The following is an 18,470-nucleotide window of genomic DNA, read 5'->3' on the forward strand; positions in this document are numbered from 1 at the left end:
AGCCTCTACTCCAGAAGTGCCCTAAACTTCCTAGAAGCTAATGCGAGCCTTGGGTGTTAAAGAAACATACACTCAGGCTAACAAAGAAATACCTGCACTTCACCTGAAGTCCCAATATCTGCTCTGAGGTACTGGCCCATACTGAAGGATCAGGAAACAGATTTTGCTCAGGAGGAATTGAGAGCCATGTTCGTATTTCTCCATGAGAGCATCATGTGTGTGTCAGGCAGCCTCTGCCCAGTCAGGACATGGAGCTGGCCTGTAGGAGAAACCACATTCTGCAGACTCCCACTCCCACATGTGTGTTTGGCTAGTGGAACCATGTCATAATGACATGTAGATCGTATATAGACCTTTCCAATTCATAGGTCACCACGTGCTTTACAGGGGAGGTTTGTATCATTGCTCTATTATGAACCTGAGACACAGAGAAGAAGTGGGTATATATGAGTTGGACCCTCTTTTTGTTCTGTAGAATGGGGAAGGGCATGGTGGGGAGGTCTGGTTTGTGACAGGAGCTCTTAGCTGCCACTGCAATTAGTAGGCATCCTTCGATCCCGAGGGATCATAGGTTTGCGCCCCAGTTGGAATGATTCGAGCAGCATCTTCTGTGGCTGTGCAATCCAATGTGGGAGTGGCAGTCCGTTCCACACTGTGAGCAGCAGTAGGTAGATGTCGCTCTGGTATCACGGGCACGGATCTTCCTGAGGGGTCTCCTGTCTTCCGCTTCCTTCACCAAGGTAGTTTCATACATAACAAGAGCTTCCTTCACTCCCTGTTTCCAGGCATGCCTGTCTGAGGTGAGCGAATGCCAGGTGTTCACACTGATAGAGAGAGCGCTGAGGTCACGCTTGAACGTGTCTTTGTAGTGCAATTTAGGTCGCCCTTTCGGCCTCTTTCCAGACACCAGTTCGCCGAAGAGGAGGTCCTTCGGTATTCGGCCATCCGTCATGCGTGAGACATGGCCCAGCCAGAGCATACACCTCTGTTTGAGAAGGGTGAACATGGAGGTGGTGCCTGCCCTCTCAAGCACTGCGCTATTGGGGACCTTGTCCTGCCATGAGATACCAAGTATGCGCCTAAAGCAGCGCATGTGGAATGTGTTGAGCCGCTGCTCTTGTTTTGAGCGCAAAGTCCATGTTTCACTGGCGTACAGCAATGTGCTCAAAACACAGGCTGTGTAGACCTGCACCTTGGTGCGCACAGTGAGCTTATTGTTAGCCCATACTCTCTTCGTCAGCCTGGAGAACGCGTGGAGGCTTTCCAATGCGCTTGTTGATCTCGCTATCAAGTGACAAGTTGTCCGAGATCGTCGAGCCTAGGTACACGAACTCATGGACGACTTCCAGTTTGTAGTCTAGCACGTTGATAGATGGCTCGTTACCCACGTTTTCGCCCATCACCTGGTTCTTCTTTAAGCTGATTGTGAGGCCAAATTCCATACATGCATCCACAAAGCAAGTTATGAGTGACTGCAGTTCCTGCTGAGTGTGAGCAGCAACAGCTGCATCGTCAGCAAAAAGGAACTCCCTTAGACTCTTTGTAGGCACCCTGGTCTTCGCTCTGAGCCTCGAGAGTTTGAAGAGGTTGCCGTCCGTTCTCGTGAAGAGAGAGATGCCCTCTGTAGCAGTTCCAAAGGCATATTTGAGCAAAACTGCAAAGAAGATGTCAAACAGCGTTGGAGCCAGCACACACCCCTGCTTCACTCCGCAGAGAATCTCAAAGGGTTCGGATGTGGATCCATCATATACGACGGTCCCCTTCATGCCTTCATGGAAGGTCCTAATAATGCTGAGCAGAGTTGGGGGACAGCCGATCTTAGCCAGAATCACAAATAGACCTTTTCTGCTGATGAACTCAAATGCCTCGGTCAGGTCAATGAAGGCAATATACAGAGGTTTGTTCTGCTCCCTGCACTTTTCTCGTAGTTGCCTAACAGAGAAAACCATGTCTATTGCCACTGCAATATATACTATATATTTGAGGGAGTTTGTCTGTCTGTTTGTTCCAGAACGCCGCCTAAATGGTAAGAGCTAGGACCACCAAATTCCATATACTGTTTCCATTCACAACTTAAAGCAAAGCAAGGGTTTGGTTACGCCTGGAAAACGGGATGTGCCTGAAATGGGATTGCTTCTCATCAAACCATACAGAAAAGAGACAGAATCACCAGGTACATTGAAGGGTCTGGATTGGGACTTGCCTCTCCTCCAAGACCCAAGCCTCCCACCCCCCCAGGTGCCCTTTGAGGGTGCCAGTTCATATGGGAATGTTGCCAGCTGTTCCCCTTCATCGGGGGAGAGAGGAAAGTGCACAGTTTGCTTCATTCCTCACTCCAGCTGGGGAGTATATGGGGCAGATTAACCTGGACCTGCCCCAGACATGGGACTGGCACCCCGCCCCGGCTGTGCCCACTGGAGATGCAGCAGCCATGGAGAGGCACTTCTCACCTGGCCCCAAGCTGCTGCAGAGAGAGGGTTGGGTGGAATTCTCTTTCCAGGGGGCAGCCTGCATACTGAACCCCTCCTCCGCAGCCCTACCCCAGACAAATGACTTACATGAAGCATGGACATTTTCATTTTATTTTCCAAAACCCCACAATTAACTGAGTTAAGGACCCGAGAAATGCTGGGTAAATCTTCTAGTAACTCATAAATAAGAACAACAACAGTATAGTCAGGAATCCTTCGGTCAGACTTGATGGCCTACAAACCAGTCACAAGCCACCTTTCCACGCTGCTATAAGAGAGAATGGACTGAGCATTAACAAGTTAAAGACCAAGACAATGAGGATCAACCAGTCCAACAATACCACCATCACATTGGGAGGGGATGATGTGGAGCAGTTCATCTACCTGGGGAGTATTACGGGCAGAGATGGAGGAACAGATAAGGATATCAGTGCCACGACAGGGAAACCAACAGCCACATTCAAGACTCTCCATCCCATATGGAGTTCACAGATAATATCTGTGAAGATGAAACTGCAGATCTTCAACACAAATGTGAAGAGTGCGCTCTTGTATGCACGCGAGACCTGGCGTACTAAAAAGTCTTCAAATCACAAGCTACTGACATTCATAAACAGGTGCTTGAGGTACATCCTTCACATCAAATGGCAACACAAACCAGCAGAAATGTATTTCTGCTGGTTTGTTTTGTTGGAGTACAGACTAACACGGCTACCTCTCTGTTACTATCAAATGGCAAGACTTTGTCACAAATGAGGAGCTTTGGAACACAGCAGGACAAGAACCAATTGACATTCAAATCAAAAGAAGAAAGTGGGGATGGCGAGGCCACACTCTCAGAAGTCCATCATCCCGCATAGCTCTCACATGGAGCCCGCAAGGAAAATGCAAAAGAGGAAGACCTCAGAGAATCTGGAGAAGGTCTCCTGAGAATGAGAGACAACAACTGGGGTATTCCTGTAGCCAGCTAGAAGTTTTGTCCCAAGACAGAGTGAAGTGGAGGAGACTTGTAGATGACCTGTGCTCCATGTAGAATACAAGGGTTAAGTAGTAGTAGTTTGATGAGAGTAGCATAGTTCCATGATACAGAGGAGAATTTGGAGTCATTTACAGGTCTCCCCCACAGCCTTCCACACCTACATAGAAACACTAATCTTCAGTATCCTTGGAGGCGGGCAGAGCAGGATCTGGTCATCAGGAAGCCTTCAATGGAGAAAGAAAAAGCTAAGAACTATTTAGAAAAGCTAGACATACACAAATCCAGGGGCAGGATTTAATGCACCGAAGGGTCCTGAGGGAATGAGCAAACATCATTGCACAACCTTTGGCCATTATCTTTGAGAACTCATGGAGATGGGGAGAGGTCCCAGATGACTGGAAAAAAGCAAATACAGTGTTCATCTTTAAAAAAAAAAAAAAAAAAAAAAAAAAAGGAAGAACAATCCAGGGAACTATACACTAGTCAGTCTTACCTCAGTCCCCGGAAAAACCATGGAGGGGATCCTCAAGGAATCCATTTGGAAGCACTTGGAAGAGGGGAAAGTGATCAGGAATAGTCAACATGGATTCACCAAGGGCAAAACGTGCCTGAGCAATCTGATTATCATCTATGGATTGGATAAATGGACTGTAAGGTGAATAAAAGGCAGGCTAGACTGTCAGATCCATTGGGTAGTGATCAAAGGCTCGATGTCTGGTTAGCTGTCAGTTTCAAGTGGAGTGCCCCAAGGTTTGGTTTTAGGACCAGTACTGTTCCACATCTTTATTAATGACTGGAATGAGGGGATGGATTGCACTCTCAGAAAATTTGTGGATGATACCAAGCTAGGAGGACAGGTAGATACACTGGAAGGTAGGGATACAGTCCAAAGTAACCTAGACTAATTGGAGAATTTGGCCAAAAGAAATCTGAGGAGATTCAACAAGGACAAGTGCAGAGTTCTGCACTGGGATGGAAGAATCCCAAGCATTGTTACAGGCTGGGGAACAACTGGCAAAGTAGCAGTGCGGCAAAAAAAGACCTGAGGATTTCAGTGGACAAGAAACTGGATATGAGTCAACAATGTGCCCTTGTAGCCAAGAAAGGTAATGGCATATTTGGGTGCAGTTGGAGGAGCAGTTCCAGCAAATCTAGAGAAATGATTATTCCCCTCTATTTAGCAATGGTGAGGCCACAGATGGAGTATTGTATTCAATTCTGCCCCACCCGCAAGTATAGAAAGGATGTGGATGCACTGTACAGGGTCCAGCAGAGGGCAACCAAAATGATTAGGGGGCTGGAGTATATAACCTGGGAGGAGAGGCTGAGCTTACTTAGTTTGCAGAAGAGAAGAGTGAGGGGAGATTTTATAGCAGCCTTCAACTTCCTGATGGGAAGGTCCTAATGATGATGGAGAGAGGCTGTTCCCAGTAGTGAAGGATGGCAGAACAAGGAGCAATTGTCTAAAGTTACAGAGTGGGAGGTGTAGGTTGGATATTAGGAAAAATCTATTTCATTAAGAGAGCGGTGAGGCACTGGGTTGGGTTACCTAGAGAGGTGTAGAATTTCCATCCCTAGAGGTTTTTAAGTCCGAGTTTGACAAAGTCCTGGCTGGGATGATTTAGTTGGGGTTGGTCCTGCTTTGGGCAAAGGGCTAGACTCAATGATCAGTTAAGGTCTCTTCCAGCCCTAGGATTCTATGATTGTATTAATTTGTGCTTAATGGTGATTTAAACTTCTGGCATTACAATCAAATAGCAACAGCATGAGCTAGCCAGGTTTTAACAAGTAAAAACTACATACAAGTTTATTCTGAAAATGATTTCTTAACATAACAACCACCTGTCTCTTCAATTTTTGCTGAGGCAACCTATCTTCTCATTATTATTCACTGAAATAAGCTTGTCTATACTGTACACTTCAGAGAAATAATACTACCTGACAAACAGATGCCCAGAGGGCTCCCTCCCACCCCCAACACCCATTGGTCCCAGTCATGCTATTCGTTTCCAAAGAGGAAGAGTGCTGATTATTATGGATTAAGGTAGTGGCCAATCTTCCTCTCTCTTTTCAGCCCAGTGATTGTGGACAAATACTTAAATGGTTATTGAGCCAGAAACAGAGAATGATTCTGCAGTCTAGGGGCTAGGCAGGGCATCTGCCTTAGAAAAGGGAACCCGGTATTGAGTCCCCCATTCCAATTACTCTTTTTTTATCTTTCCACAGTGGAGCATCTGTAATGGGAGTGCCTGAGGGAGCTTCACATGAGGCTATCCATGATACTGGGTTACTCTGCTGATATTGGAGGCTCTCTGTTCAAATCCTCTCACTCCTCCTCTGGCAGGGAGAGATGGGAATGGAACCCAGATCTCTCTCATCCAAGATGAGTGCTTTAACCACTGGGCTAAAACTTACAAGCTGACAGGAGCTGCTGCTTTTGAATGAGCACTGATCCAGTAGGCATCCTCCAACTCCACTTACTACATCAGATTTTTATAATTAAAAATAGAATATCAGCTAATTCTTCTTCCCCATTCCTACAACAACTCCCTTGGGAGATCTCTGTCCTAAGCTCCCATCTCCTTCATATTCAGGGAGGACTCTAATGAGTCATGGCTACCCCCCAATGGGTCAGTAGTTACCACCTTGCAGGGTTTTGAGCACCAGCATAACCCTAACACCCAGTGACCAAGTTTCACTGGTGACTGCTGTAGAGGGTTAAATTTTTTTTACAGAGTTTGCTACCATGTGTCTGTTGGCTGGGGACTTCATCTCTCTATTTTTTAAATTCCAAGCTCACTGGAGTCTTTTTATTCTACATCTAGAGTGCCCTACAAAATGGAATCTGAACCACTCTTTCAAATATTACTGCAATAATTCAGCTAATAATGTTATTAAGGTTCCACAGCAGTTTCCATTCTAACCTCCTGTTTTCACAAGCTCTTAACTTTCTGGAGCCTCTTGGATTGACACCCCTTTGGCTGCTTTTGAGTTATGAGAGAGCAATAATTGCATATTTATAACTTTCTCAAATTTTAAGAAAATGCTATCATTTGACGTTGAGGTTAGCAGTGTTTTCTGTAAGCTGAGTGCTAGGGCAGCCACCCAGAAGAGATTCAGGTGCCATCCAGATGATTAGCAGGGTGTCCACAGCTAACCACAGTGGACAGCATGTGTTTCTACTGGTGGTGCACATCCAAACATGCCTTAGTGCATGCAACAACATTCATTCCATCTATGGGTGTAAAAAATTAGAGGGAACACTGGTGGGAAGGGTTTAGGACTCTCTTTTCTGAACAGCAAGTAGGTATAGTTTTGGGGAGAGGGGTTGTTTGTCTTTTTAAAGAAACGTGGCTCAAATATGAAATTGGACATGAACATGTTCTGCGGTAGAGAGTTTCAGAGCTTTTCTAAAATTGTTGGGAGAAAACAATCAGCTCATTTACAGGGAATTGGGAAAAAATACTGTTTAGCATATTTAGGGAAACTAGCTAAAGCAGACTGTGGAGCATACGATATTTGTTTCACAACACACAGGCTGCACAAATCACTGATGTCAAATTAAAAACATGTCTAAGCACAGGGATAGGCACTGTTCCTAACAGTAGTTTATTCCTTCGTTTTAGTTGGCTATTGAAACTATTGGGCCCGAATCTCCATTTTGGCATACTGGTTTCAGAGGTAATTCCAGATGCAATTCCACTGACCAGTGTGGTTCCGTCTCACTTAAACCAGTGCCAGTGAGAAGAAAATCCAGCAGATTTTTTTTCCACGGCATTTTAAAAAGAGCAGACATTCTCAAAAAGTTAAACAGAGCCACAAGCTGTTGTTTGTTTGGAGTCCAACATTTCTTTTCACATCACTTATCTTATGAGAACCTGTTCAGAAGTAAATTAATCTTTTGACACGTTCACCACTGCACAATAATCATGAAGGGCAGTTTTGCACTATTCTACAAAAGAAACTGAAAAGAATTCACTGGGCTATTGCTTAAAAAAGCAGAAAATAAATCAGAATATCTCACCCCCCTCCCATACTGTATTTTTTTCTTGGAGTTTTCCATTTAGGGTTGTGGGGTGCTTGTGTAACACTTACAGATTCCCCATTCTGCCCCATCCACAGGGGTATGTATCTGTTACTTCTCCATCTAGACCATGGTTTCCCAAACTGAGGACTGTGTCCCCTGGGGGGCATGAAGAAATTCCTGGGGCCCACCCAAGCTGCCCAAACCCTGGGCTGCCGGGGCCAGCTGCCCACAAGCCACAGGGGGCCAGCCACCCACCGGCCCACCAGATGCCAGGGCCCCATGCCTCCAGGGCCAGCTGCCCACCCGCCAGCCACCCGAGCCACCTGGGCCAGCTGCCTGCCCAAGCCCCATGCTACAGGGCCAACTGCCCACCCACCAGCCACCTGAGCCCTGCTACCATTCTAGCAGCTCATGATTTTAGACCTGCAGGTCCCCATGTCACTCCTTGATGAAACAGTCAAGATGGTGGCTCTCACAGAAGCCCTTGCACAGATGTGAAAGCAGGGGGAGGATGCAAGGAACACCTGGGGTCTGATCCTAAGCCACTGTTACTGGTAACCACGCACGTACTTTATTGGAACAGGACTGGGTCCAGGGGTCTGTCCAAAGTCACAGTCCTTGCACCCCCCGAGTGAAAGATCTCCTCTAGTTAATGCCCGTGGCACAAGCCATGCTGGCCCTCCAAAGTTGGAAAGCAGAAATTGACCATGACCCTTCCTCCTCCATTCCACCTGGGCTAGCAGAAAAATCTTGCAGCAAAGGGGCAGAACACACTGTTCCTTCTTAGGTGGGGCACCTACAGCCTAATCTAAAATCCACTGAAAGCAAGGTGTCTCTTTCCACTGTGGGCTTAGGATCAAATCCCTAGTCCTTGATAAACCATCTTTCCTCTCCTAACAAAGTATGGCACGTAGGATCTCAAAAATTTTCCATCAATTAAATCATTTAGCAGCATAAAAGAATAAAGCACAGATTCTGATTCGAAACTAGATTTTGTGCACAGTGAAATATAAGGTGCTTACAACTTTGGCCAACCTTCTGTACTGTGTGCAGTTACCTACAGCTGGAGTAGCAGTGACAAAGGCTATTAATCATCATGCTTCAGGGCATAATCTGGTCTGGAAGGTGGCTCTTATGGGATAGTATTGTGTGCACTAGGGGACCTTCATCTTTGTCTGAAGTATCCAGTGTAGGCCCCGCTTAGGCAAGGTGTTTTGGTATGTGCATAAATTTAAGCATGTGAACAATCCACTGACTTCACTAGTAACAGAGAGGAAGCCGTGCTAGTCTATGCACTATCAAATCAAAAAGCAGTCAAGTAGCACTTTGAAGACTAGCAAACCCCAGAAAACCAACCCCCTGCAGCGGGGAAGCTAGAGTCTCAGGGCAATGCCCCAAACTAAGGCTACAGGTTTTAGGGCTGGGCTGCAGACCTACACTGCAGGCCTCTAGGCTCCCCAAGGGGTCTAGCCATTAGGCCACCCTGCCATCGGGTGAACCACTTACATACAGTATTAAGGGACTCATTCTTTAAAAAACAAAAAAGTGAACTTAAAAATCCAACATGCAACACAGACCAAGGATTATTCCCAGATTACACCAAGGCCATCGTAGAAAAAAGGACTAAATTCAATAGATCTAGGGGTTGGGGTTAAGACCACTTTGTTCCTTGCCTGCTAAGAGAGCAAGGTGTTTTGTTTTTAGAACAACAATGGAAGCTGAAACGCATCAAATTTCATTCCAGCAACAGACCCCCAAAGTAGATACAGATGGGATGCATTAAAACAGCTTTTCCAGATCAGTCACTGCAGAGCTAGAATTCAGTTCTCTCTTTAGCAACAAACCACAAACAGCAAATAGAGAATTTGAAATTCTTCCTTTCCTTCAGTTTCCTTTTTTTCAAATTCCTTGGGTGACCAGCAGGCAGTGCAAGCTATGGAGTAAGTTGCTGGGAAGAAAGATCTCATCTGTCATTGAATGTTGACACTCCTGGCCCTCTACCCAAACTCAGGGAGTAGGCATGGGCCCCAGCTGCAGCTGTTACCAAGCTGGAGTGTTAAAATATGGATGTACTTGCTTTGCTTGTATCTACCGCTCCATCTGTCATGATTCCAGTGCACCAAGATAACATCCCACTCCGAGATCCTGATTTCAGCCAAATCACTGGCACCAGGTTTAGAGACTCTCACTCCTGTGGACCAGCAAATCTTATACTAATAATTTTTCCCCAGTTCCGCTGTACATAAAATAATAATGATAGCAATAAATAAATAACCAAATAAATAAATAAATAACATGATTTTTGGATCTGTTCAAATTTGCCCCACAGTTTGCCTACTGACCAACCCTGATCTAGAAACTAACAAGGAATGATAATGTATACAATTTAAACATGCCATCTCCCCTTAGTTTGGCCCTAATGTCTGCTCCACCCTAGGCGCAGATGAACTGCTTTCATTTCTTCACCTATTACCCAGAGTACCATGACTTATGGCAACACTATCTGCATCGCTGACCAGCAAATTTGAATTAAACATGGCTTTCCTATAAAAGAAACAAGAGAAGGAAATAGGCCAATTATCTGTGCTAACTAATGGAAACAAGCTTTAGCCAGTGCTTTGAACTGATCCTTGGACCTCAGGTAAAACTTAATCTAGTGGAAACTCATAAGGAGGCTGTGTAGGCCCACAATCTGATTGTTCAAAACAGGTGCTGCTCAGTCAGACAAATGCTGGGGTTATGATTCAGAATGTGCTAATTTCACCCATCTGCTCCAGGAACACTTCTAAATCTGGATGTTTGGACAGAGCTTAAATGCAGTTATTTTTATCTAACAAATACAATTGTTACAAGCTAAACAGGTAATCCTAAACCTAATACTGAATAAATATGAAAAATGTTGTTGCTAATAATTGCTAAAGGACTAGTGCTACAAAAATGGAAATCCAAAAAGCAACCCACAATTGAAGATTACAATACAGACACTGTAAGTTTGGACACCCTGGAAAAAACTACACATACACAACATCTCAGAGATATGAAATGGTCTCCTGGAAGTAACAGAATGATCCTCTCAAATGCCTAGAGGCTTCCATCACTTTTACCTCTTCTCTGAACCCTTCTTTCACTGCTCTTTTCTTTCCCCCTCCCCTGAAGTTTGCTTGTCTTCTTTATCTTATTCCAGGGGTGAGCAAACTTTTTACGTCAGGCTCCACTTGTCATCCCTGCAATTAGCAGAGCCCCCCAGCTTGTCTAAAATAATCCAACCAATGGAAATTTCGGTTATGTTCATCTGGAAAAAAAAAACCTTTTGGCATGTGTAAAAAAATAAATATGTAGAATGTAAAAACTTTATTAATTGGTATATAAATGAGAATACACATACAAAGAAACAGTAACGTACTTCAACATTTTTAATGAGATTGATGAGCCTAAGACCCAGTAACGGATTGTGCTGCGCCCCCCTTATGAAAGTTCACCCCCCACTTTGCGCACCCCATTTTATTCTAATTTTTTTTCTAATTTCTCTCTCCATAAAATAAGAGAAAGGCAGAAGAAATTTTAAAAAACTAGTTGAATAAGCTGTGTATAATAAATTTTTAAACTGTGTAGCACAAAAATTAATTTATATTTAACCAGTTTCTATTATGTATAATCAAACATTTTAAATATAATTAAGATTAGGTAGCCAATGGTTGACACTTTGTGATAAGTTTACACACAGTTTGCTATTTTATATACATTAATTTAATAAAAAGTTAATAGAAAAAACTGCTTCACAAACTATAGCTGCATAAAATAAGATGTGAGATACTTAAGGTTATAAGGAAAGTCAATGGCATGCCAGGAATAGGATCCAGGAGTCCTGGTTCCAAGTTTCCTACTCTAATGGTAGGAATTATGATATATGAAGTTGATCCTAAGTAGAAAGACAAGACTATGCTCCATTTTAACATAGATGTATGCACTGGGATCCAAACCCTAATTCTGGCACTTTAGTGGTATGTAGTCTGCCAGAGCTGCATGATCTCGTGAGACAGCAGCTACAGAGACCTACATGGGCTTAGGGAGGCAAGAAGCAGGAAAACCTCTTCAGGATCAGTGGTGTAAGTGTTACCTACTAGTGAGTGTAACAGGTCCCCTTCTATGCCTGATCTGCAAACCACGAGGGTCTGTTACAGCCCCAGCTAGAGATATACACCTCAAGCACTGGCAGCCCATTGTTTTGTTTCAGGAAGTCCCTGGTACAATTGCTGGTGTCTTGGCCAAGAGTGGCATCAATCACATGAAGCCACCAGTATCCCCTCTTAGCAGCCACTCAGGAGAAATACAGATGTTGCCCAGCTGATTAGCAGAGCCCCACAGCCAGAAGCATGTCTCTCTACAGGTGGTGCACATTCATACATGCCTTGGTGCACATAATATTTATTCCCTACATCAGTGGGGGAAAAACAGAGGGAACACTGGAAACCACCCAAAATATTTAGTCCTGTAGTGACAAAAGCACAGAGGGGTTACCTGAGTGCTAGAAGATGATACTGGACATTCTTCGGACTGCCCTGACTCCATCAGGGGATGGTTCCTCACAACTGACAGGCAACCCCAGGAGGGGACATTGTGTGACAGCACTCTTTGCTGGATGACCACTGCCAGCAGACAAGCCCCCCTGAGGATCCACAAATGTAGGAGAGAGAAGGCAGAATTCCTGGCCAGAGGCTCTTCCCCAAAGAAGTCACAAATAGTCTGTTTGTGATACAACTGGAGTGGTCTTTTTTCTTGTCTTGAGAGAGCTAATGGCACTGGCAACCTCCCTGGGCACAGAGGGAGGGCTGGGATTCAAGGGGGGCGGGGGGCGGCATACTCACATGAGATGCTTTTCCTGAAATATAGGCTCTCCTTCAAACAGGAATTATTTTGGGGCAGTTCCAATTCCACAGCCAGGGGGTCAGTTTAGATGAGCACAGTGGTCCCTTCTGGCCACAGAATCTATTAGTGTGATCTCTGCGTCTCCTACTAGGAGCACAGTACTTCTCTTGTGGATAGGGGGGAGTCTCCATCATCTCCTACAACCGTGCACCATCCTTATGAGCAGACAGCTCTGCAAGGGCTGCCACCCCTCCTTATGGTCTTGTAAATCAGTGCAGGTCTCTAGCACTCTAACCAGTAATTAGACAGCACCCACACTAAAGGTTACCCTGGGCATTAAGCTCACCAGAAACAAAACAGGACAACTGGTTACCTTGGCAGCCTAGCAACCACAGCTCAAACTCCACCCAAACACATTTACAGATATGTCTGCTTTTCAAACAGAGAATTCATTTGGAGTGTCTGTTTGAACAGCAAAATGGGCTGATTTTCCAGCCGCATCCTCAACTGTGGGCAGAAGAGCTTTTTTGGTTTGTTCGTTTGTTTTAAATTCAGTGTTTCCCTGATACCACACACAAATAACACTGGGATCATTAACAAAGTGAATTTATTTTCATAGTAAACACAGAGCCCTCCTAAGGTTGTACAGAAAAGCTAAGTAGGAGACATTAAGAACAAACAAGTCTCACTCATTGCAGTAAACGTTTAACATGCAGTGGGCATCAGGCCAAGTGGATTTGACTCTTTGAAAAATAAGGCATTTTCCACTCACAAGCTACTTTACCATTGCAGTTCAAATGGTACAGCTTGTACTGCTGTCTCCTCTTCTCTCACAAATTGCTTTGCCAGAAAATAGGAAAAATACTTTAGAAATGGAAGCAAGAAATCACCCAAAATGCTTTGGCTGTTCTCCATCCCTGTGATCAAGGTTTATTCAAAGCCATCATTGCTGTAGCCAAACTGCCAATCTCCTACCAAGAGATGAATGCCTCTACATCTACTCCAAGCTGCTGAATTCTGCTGATTTTCTCTGTTGCCTGGACATGGCCACTAAATAGCTGGTGAACTTTGCTTAATCTGCCCAACAACAATACACAACTGTCACAGTCAGTCCTGGGCAGCCAGACCTCATAGTCCACAGTCATAAGACAGCCATGGCCAGCTAGAGTCCACAGTCGCAAGACAGGAGTGTGCTGGGTCAGGATACAGGTCAGAAGCAGGAGACAAACTGGAGATCAGAACCACGAAGGAGGAACCAGAATCAGACCAGATCAGTACACAAGGGAATAAGTGGCAGGGGACAAACTGGATGGCAGAACCAGCAGGCAAGCTGGGTCAGGATACCACGAAATCAAGCAGGAAAAGCAGGAGCGGGTGTCAAAAGGCACTAAAGCAGGACAGAACCCAATTGTTCAGACAGCTTGCTGCTCCTACTGCTGGCTTAAGTAGGGCAAGTGAGTCAATCAGCCTTCCAGCCAGACCTTGGGACAGAGCCTGGTGCTGTGGCTGGGGTTCAGGGTCCCAGGTAAGCTATTGTCAGCATGCTGCTGGGAAGAGGGCTGGAGTATGGCCTTGTGGGCCCAGGTTCAAGGCCTGTGGGTTATGCCAACAACCTGTTCTTCCTCTTAAAACACACTTTTTTTCTCTCAACCTTCCCTTGCCAATCTGCTCTTTGGGGCAGCCACCTCCACCTCTTGTGTCTGAAACGTATGTGTTTTTGTAGTAGGGATTCTAATTTAAGCCTCGATCTTACAACTGAGCCAGATGCCGGACCTACATGCAGCCCTGACCACTTCACTCCAGAGGAACTCTACAGGATTCATCTACTGCAATGGTTTGCCTGAGAGCAACTGAGTTCGCCCTTTGGCTCTCGCAGTCTGTGTCTTCGGTGCAGTTGTGACAGTTTGGATTGAAAAAATTGGGATTGTTTTCCTTGCAAGCTGCTGAAATGATTATCACTTGATACCTTATTAATGACTGAGACCTGGGGACTGATCCTGCAGTCTTTGCCCACCCAAGCCCCCCATGAGAGTCAGCAGGAGTTTTCGGGGTGTGTGAAAAATGCAAGGATTGGGCCTTACATGGGTACATCAGTTTCCCAGCAATCCCACCTTATCATGAGAAATGTGAAAATACCAGTCAAATGTCACAGTAAATGCTGCAAGGGACCTATACGAGGAACACCAATGAGCGACAATGGAACTGTATTGAGAAGTCTATACTAGAAACAGAAAGAATTAATCACAGGGATACGGGGTGCCTCCACCAACTAAAATAAACACTCTGCATCACATGGCAGGGGGTTGGCTTTGTATTGTCATAGAGCAGTTAATCTATGACCCTGATCCTGCTCCCACTAAAGCAAATGGCCAAGTCACCCCTGAATTCAGTGAAAGCCAATCAGGCCTCATTTAGGGAATCTTTAGGTCCTCAGTCCCACTTTTGCACTGCCCCCACTACGCATTATCTTAGCTGCTTTAATGCGCAAGGGTAACGGATAATTTCTGAAGCCATTTACACCACAAGGGTATGCCTAGACGTTCCCATCCACCTGCAATAAGCTGAGCAACTCAGACACATTTACAGATCACTGTTCTTGTTCACTGGCCACAGCCCTCCTGATCCACAGAGCAGACAAATGTGCCAATTCAAACCGTTGAATAGGATGCATGTATTCAATACTTACTTTCTCAGGACAGCAATTTCATTCTCAATGCTGCTTTCCTTCCCCTTCAGTGCTTTCTTGGGGATGCACTTGACTGCAAATAGTTTTCCAGTAGCCTTTTCTTCTGCCAAGACTACTTCAGAAAATGCACCCCTGAAAGAAGGAAAAAGATTGGTCTCAATAATGTATCCTTTCTGTAGCTGTACTTTCAAGTGTGGACATAGATCTATGAAAGCTGCTATATCTATTTTTGTTATCATGAGCGCCATTTCACTTGTTTTATAAACTATGTGCGTGTTAACATTCATGGCATATTCCTGACACCAGGGTTTACTGAGCAAATAGTTTTAATAGATAACCATGCTTTGTTTATTATTAATTTATTATTATTTTGTTATGTATTTGTATTAAAACAGCACCTAAAAGCTTAGGTATAGACTGGGACCCTGAACACACAACAAATAGACAAGTCCTTCCCCAAGCGTTTTACAATCTAAGTAGAATAAGCACAGGCCTAGAACCTCGGACCTCCAAAATTCTATTCCCTGGCTTGGCCACTGATTCAACATGTGACTTTAGGTAAGTCACTTAGCACCTAATGCCTAAATTTCCCACCTATAGTAATAGAGATTGAACCTCTCTTATCTGGCACTCTCTCATTTGGCAACATCCGTGGTCCAGCATGATATTGTTAGCCAGATGTCCACTTATCATGAGTGTAGTCAAGTTTCCCGTGGTCCCATAAAGTTTGTTTACAGTCACCAGTCCTGGCTCTCAGTGTTCTGTCCTGTTATTTAGCTCTAGTTTACTTGTGAATGTCTTCTAAGAGCCCAATAATCAGTGGAACCAATGGTAATGCTGTTAAAAAATATTGATCTCCTATGGTTCAGCAAATCCTTTTGTTCAGGATCATTCAGGTCCTGAGGGTCCCAGACTAGAGAAGTTCAACCTGTATTTTACTCTCTGCAGCTTCAGGAGGCATTGCTCATAAATGCTCATAAAGCATTTAGAGATCCTTGGCCAAGATACAGTAAGCTCTTTCTTACCTGGCATTCTATCATCTGGAATTCTCAAATAGCTGGCATTTTAACTGTAAGTAAATTTTAGTTACCTTTTTCCAGAGGTGCAGTATAGTGAAAGTAAATACAAATAAATACAGTATAAGTTTACAGTGCACAACACTACTGTTGGTAAATAAAGTACTCTGCATACATTTTTGTTTGTTTCTTAATATCTAATCTTGTTTTTCTTTAGTGTTATGCATTGTTAGGTACACCTCTCTATAACCCAGAATATTTGAACATCCAGCAATCTCCTGGTACCAGGGCTGCTGGATATGAGAGTTTACTGTACTAGAAATAACCTTCATATTCACCAGAAGTCAGGATCAGAGTTGTAAATCTCCACCAAAAGATGGCACATCTACCATCCAAGTTTGCCCTGGCACAATTTTTTAATCCTGAGACAGGCAGATAATAATGAATTTTTTTATGCGATGTAAACTAATCCTTGGAACAAGCTGCCATAAAAGACTACTGAAGCAAAGAGGACTCAAAACAAGATCAGGCATATACATGCATAATTCGGAAAGCTACAGTTACATCAGATAAGAGGAATCATATAAAAGGAGGTATATGTTGAAGGGTACAAGCCAACCACTAACTTTCCAATAGTGGGGGGAAAAAAACCCTCACCTATAAGTACCTGGCACTTATCAGGGAGAGGATACTGTACTACATGAGTATTGGTTCTGGTTCAGAATAACAATTCAGTGTTATGGCTAACCAAAAAACACTTTGTGAGATGCCTGGGTTTACCCTATAGCTCTTCCAGCCAATTGCTTATTTGACAAGATCACAGCCTAAGGTCAGATAGCCACAGTATCATATTTATATAAAATAAAATGAACCAGGATGTGTTTTCCTTCAATTTGTAGATTATTCTGCCAGACACATGGCAGTCTATACAAAGACAAGTCAGTAGCAGCATGAACAAATCACAGCCATGCTCCTGTAAGCTCTTAAAATTTTAATATTTGATCATAACTTTATTAAACTGTCATGAACTTTCCCTGAATTTTCATTTCCCAGGATTGCTGGTTATCTAGGGGTCTGTGAGTAAACAGAAGTTTTCCTTTTCATGACCAGGCTCTTCCTTCATGATTCATAGGTCTAATGACACAGTCAAGCATGTGGGACTTCCCAATTGCTCCCTTAGATGTGAAAGAACTGAATGAATCACTCAATGAAGGATAAACGAATCCAGGAAGTGCAGAAAGATGATGATTAGGAAGGAGAAAGCTTCTGTTTACATAGAAAGGCCTTTGCAGTTAATGGTAATAAGGAAATTATAACAGGAAGTTCAGAATAGATTACTAGAATTGCTGCGAAGTGTATGTTGTGAAAATTTGCCTACCTGCAGAAGTGACCTTTTAAAGCAAAGGACAGCAGGGTGTTGAAGAGAGCTTCCACTAACGTGACAGTGGGCCCAGATTCCAATTTGACTTGTGTGTGTTTATGAACCAGATAAGCACACTGACTTCTGATTGGTGTGTCTGTAGTCAGATAATAGCTTTTCAGTGTGCTATGGAACCAACACACTGCATCCTAGAGTTGACATATGCTATATGTAACAGCTTGAGAAATAGAGAATCAAGCAGGACAACAGGATATTTAAAGACCCAGGTATAATGAAATCACTCCACAAAAATGTGTCATTAGTTAATGAATGAACTTATTCTTTCATGTCAACCCTAATGTTTAGAACTATCTAGTCAATGGCTACCAATGGCCACAAATGTCCTGAACCAGCAAGCTGCTGAGAACCTTCGACTCCCATTGACTGCTCTAGGTAAGGGAAAGCTTAGCCCCCCTTTCAAAGGACTGCCCCAAGCTGTCCTCCTGTTCTTCCATAGAGGGCCTCAGGTCCTGTTCTCAGATGCTTTTGGCTCATACAGACGTCCCTGTGCTCTGCACGTGTCTGGCTGTGCATCACAGCAGTCTCTCTCGTCTTTACCCTACAAGTGCTTCAAGGAAGGGATGCAGCTTGACTTACCTATTGTACAGTACTGTGTGCATTTATGGTGCTGTAAAACTAAAGAAAGTTTCTGTTTTGAACTCAAATTCATTGCCATCCTAAAACAATTAAATAAAGGAAGTCCCTGGTGCTGTTTAATAAGCACTGCTCTAGGGAAAGCCTGGGTTTCTGCTGCCACAAAAATTTTAATGCCTTTCCTTGTCCATTTACTAGCAATGCCCTGGGGCACATAACTTGTACCCAATCTCATTAAGCTTAACACTGTATTTCTTTAATAGTTGTTTTCACTAAAAGGCCAAAATGGGACCAGCTGAATGAAAGTCTTTGGCACTTATACCCACTCTTCACTCTGCAAGTGTCAAACAAACATTGGGGTAGATTCAAGCAGCCCTGGTCGTGAAAAGCATTCCAGGAGAGTGACAACTT

General features: G+C 44.1%; 1 protein-coding gene across 1 annotated transcript in view; it reads right to left on the reverse strand.

Moving 5' to 3' along the window:
* The window catches only part of CAMK1D (calcium/calmodulin dependent protein kinase ID), a 412,449-nt gene that overhangs the window by 214,659 nt on the left and 179,320 nt on the right, over window positions 1-18,470 (reverse strand). Inside the window, exon 2 of the mRNA XM_075017909.1 lies at window positions 15,030-15,161. Coding sequence (XP_074874010.1) covers window positions 15,030-15,161 — 132 coding nt within the window. The remainder of the gene's footprint in view (window positions 1-15,029; window positions 15,162-18,470) is intronic.

This window comes from Carettochelys insculpta, chromosome 1 (assembly GCF_033958435.1).
Source record: "Carettochelys insculpta isolate YL-2023 chromosome 1, ASM3395843v1, whole genome shotgun sequence".
In the NCBI taxonomy this organism is placed as follows: domain Eukaryota; kingdom Metazoa; phylum Chordata; order Testudines; family Carettochelyidae; genus Carettochelys; species Carettochelys insculpta.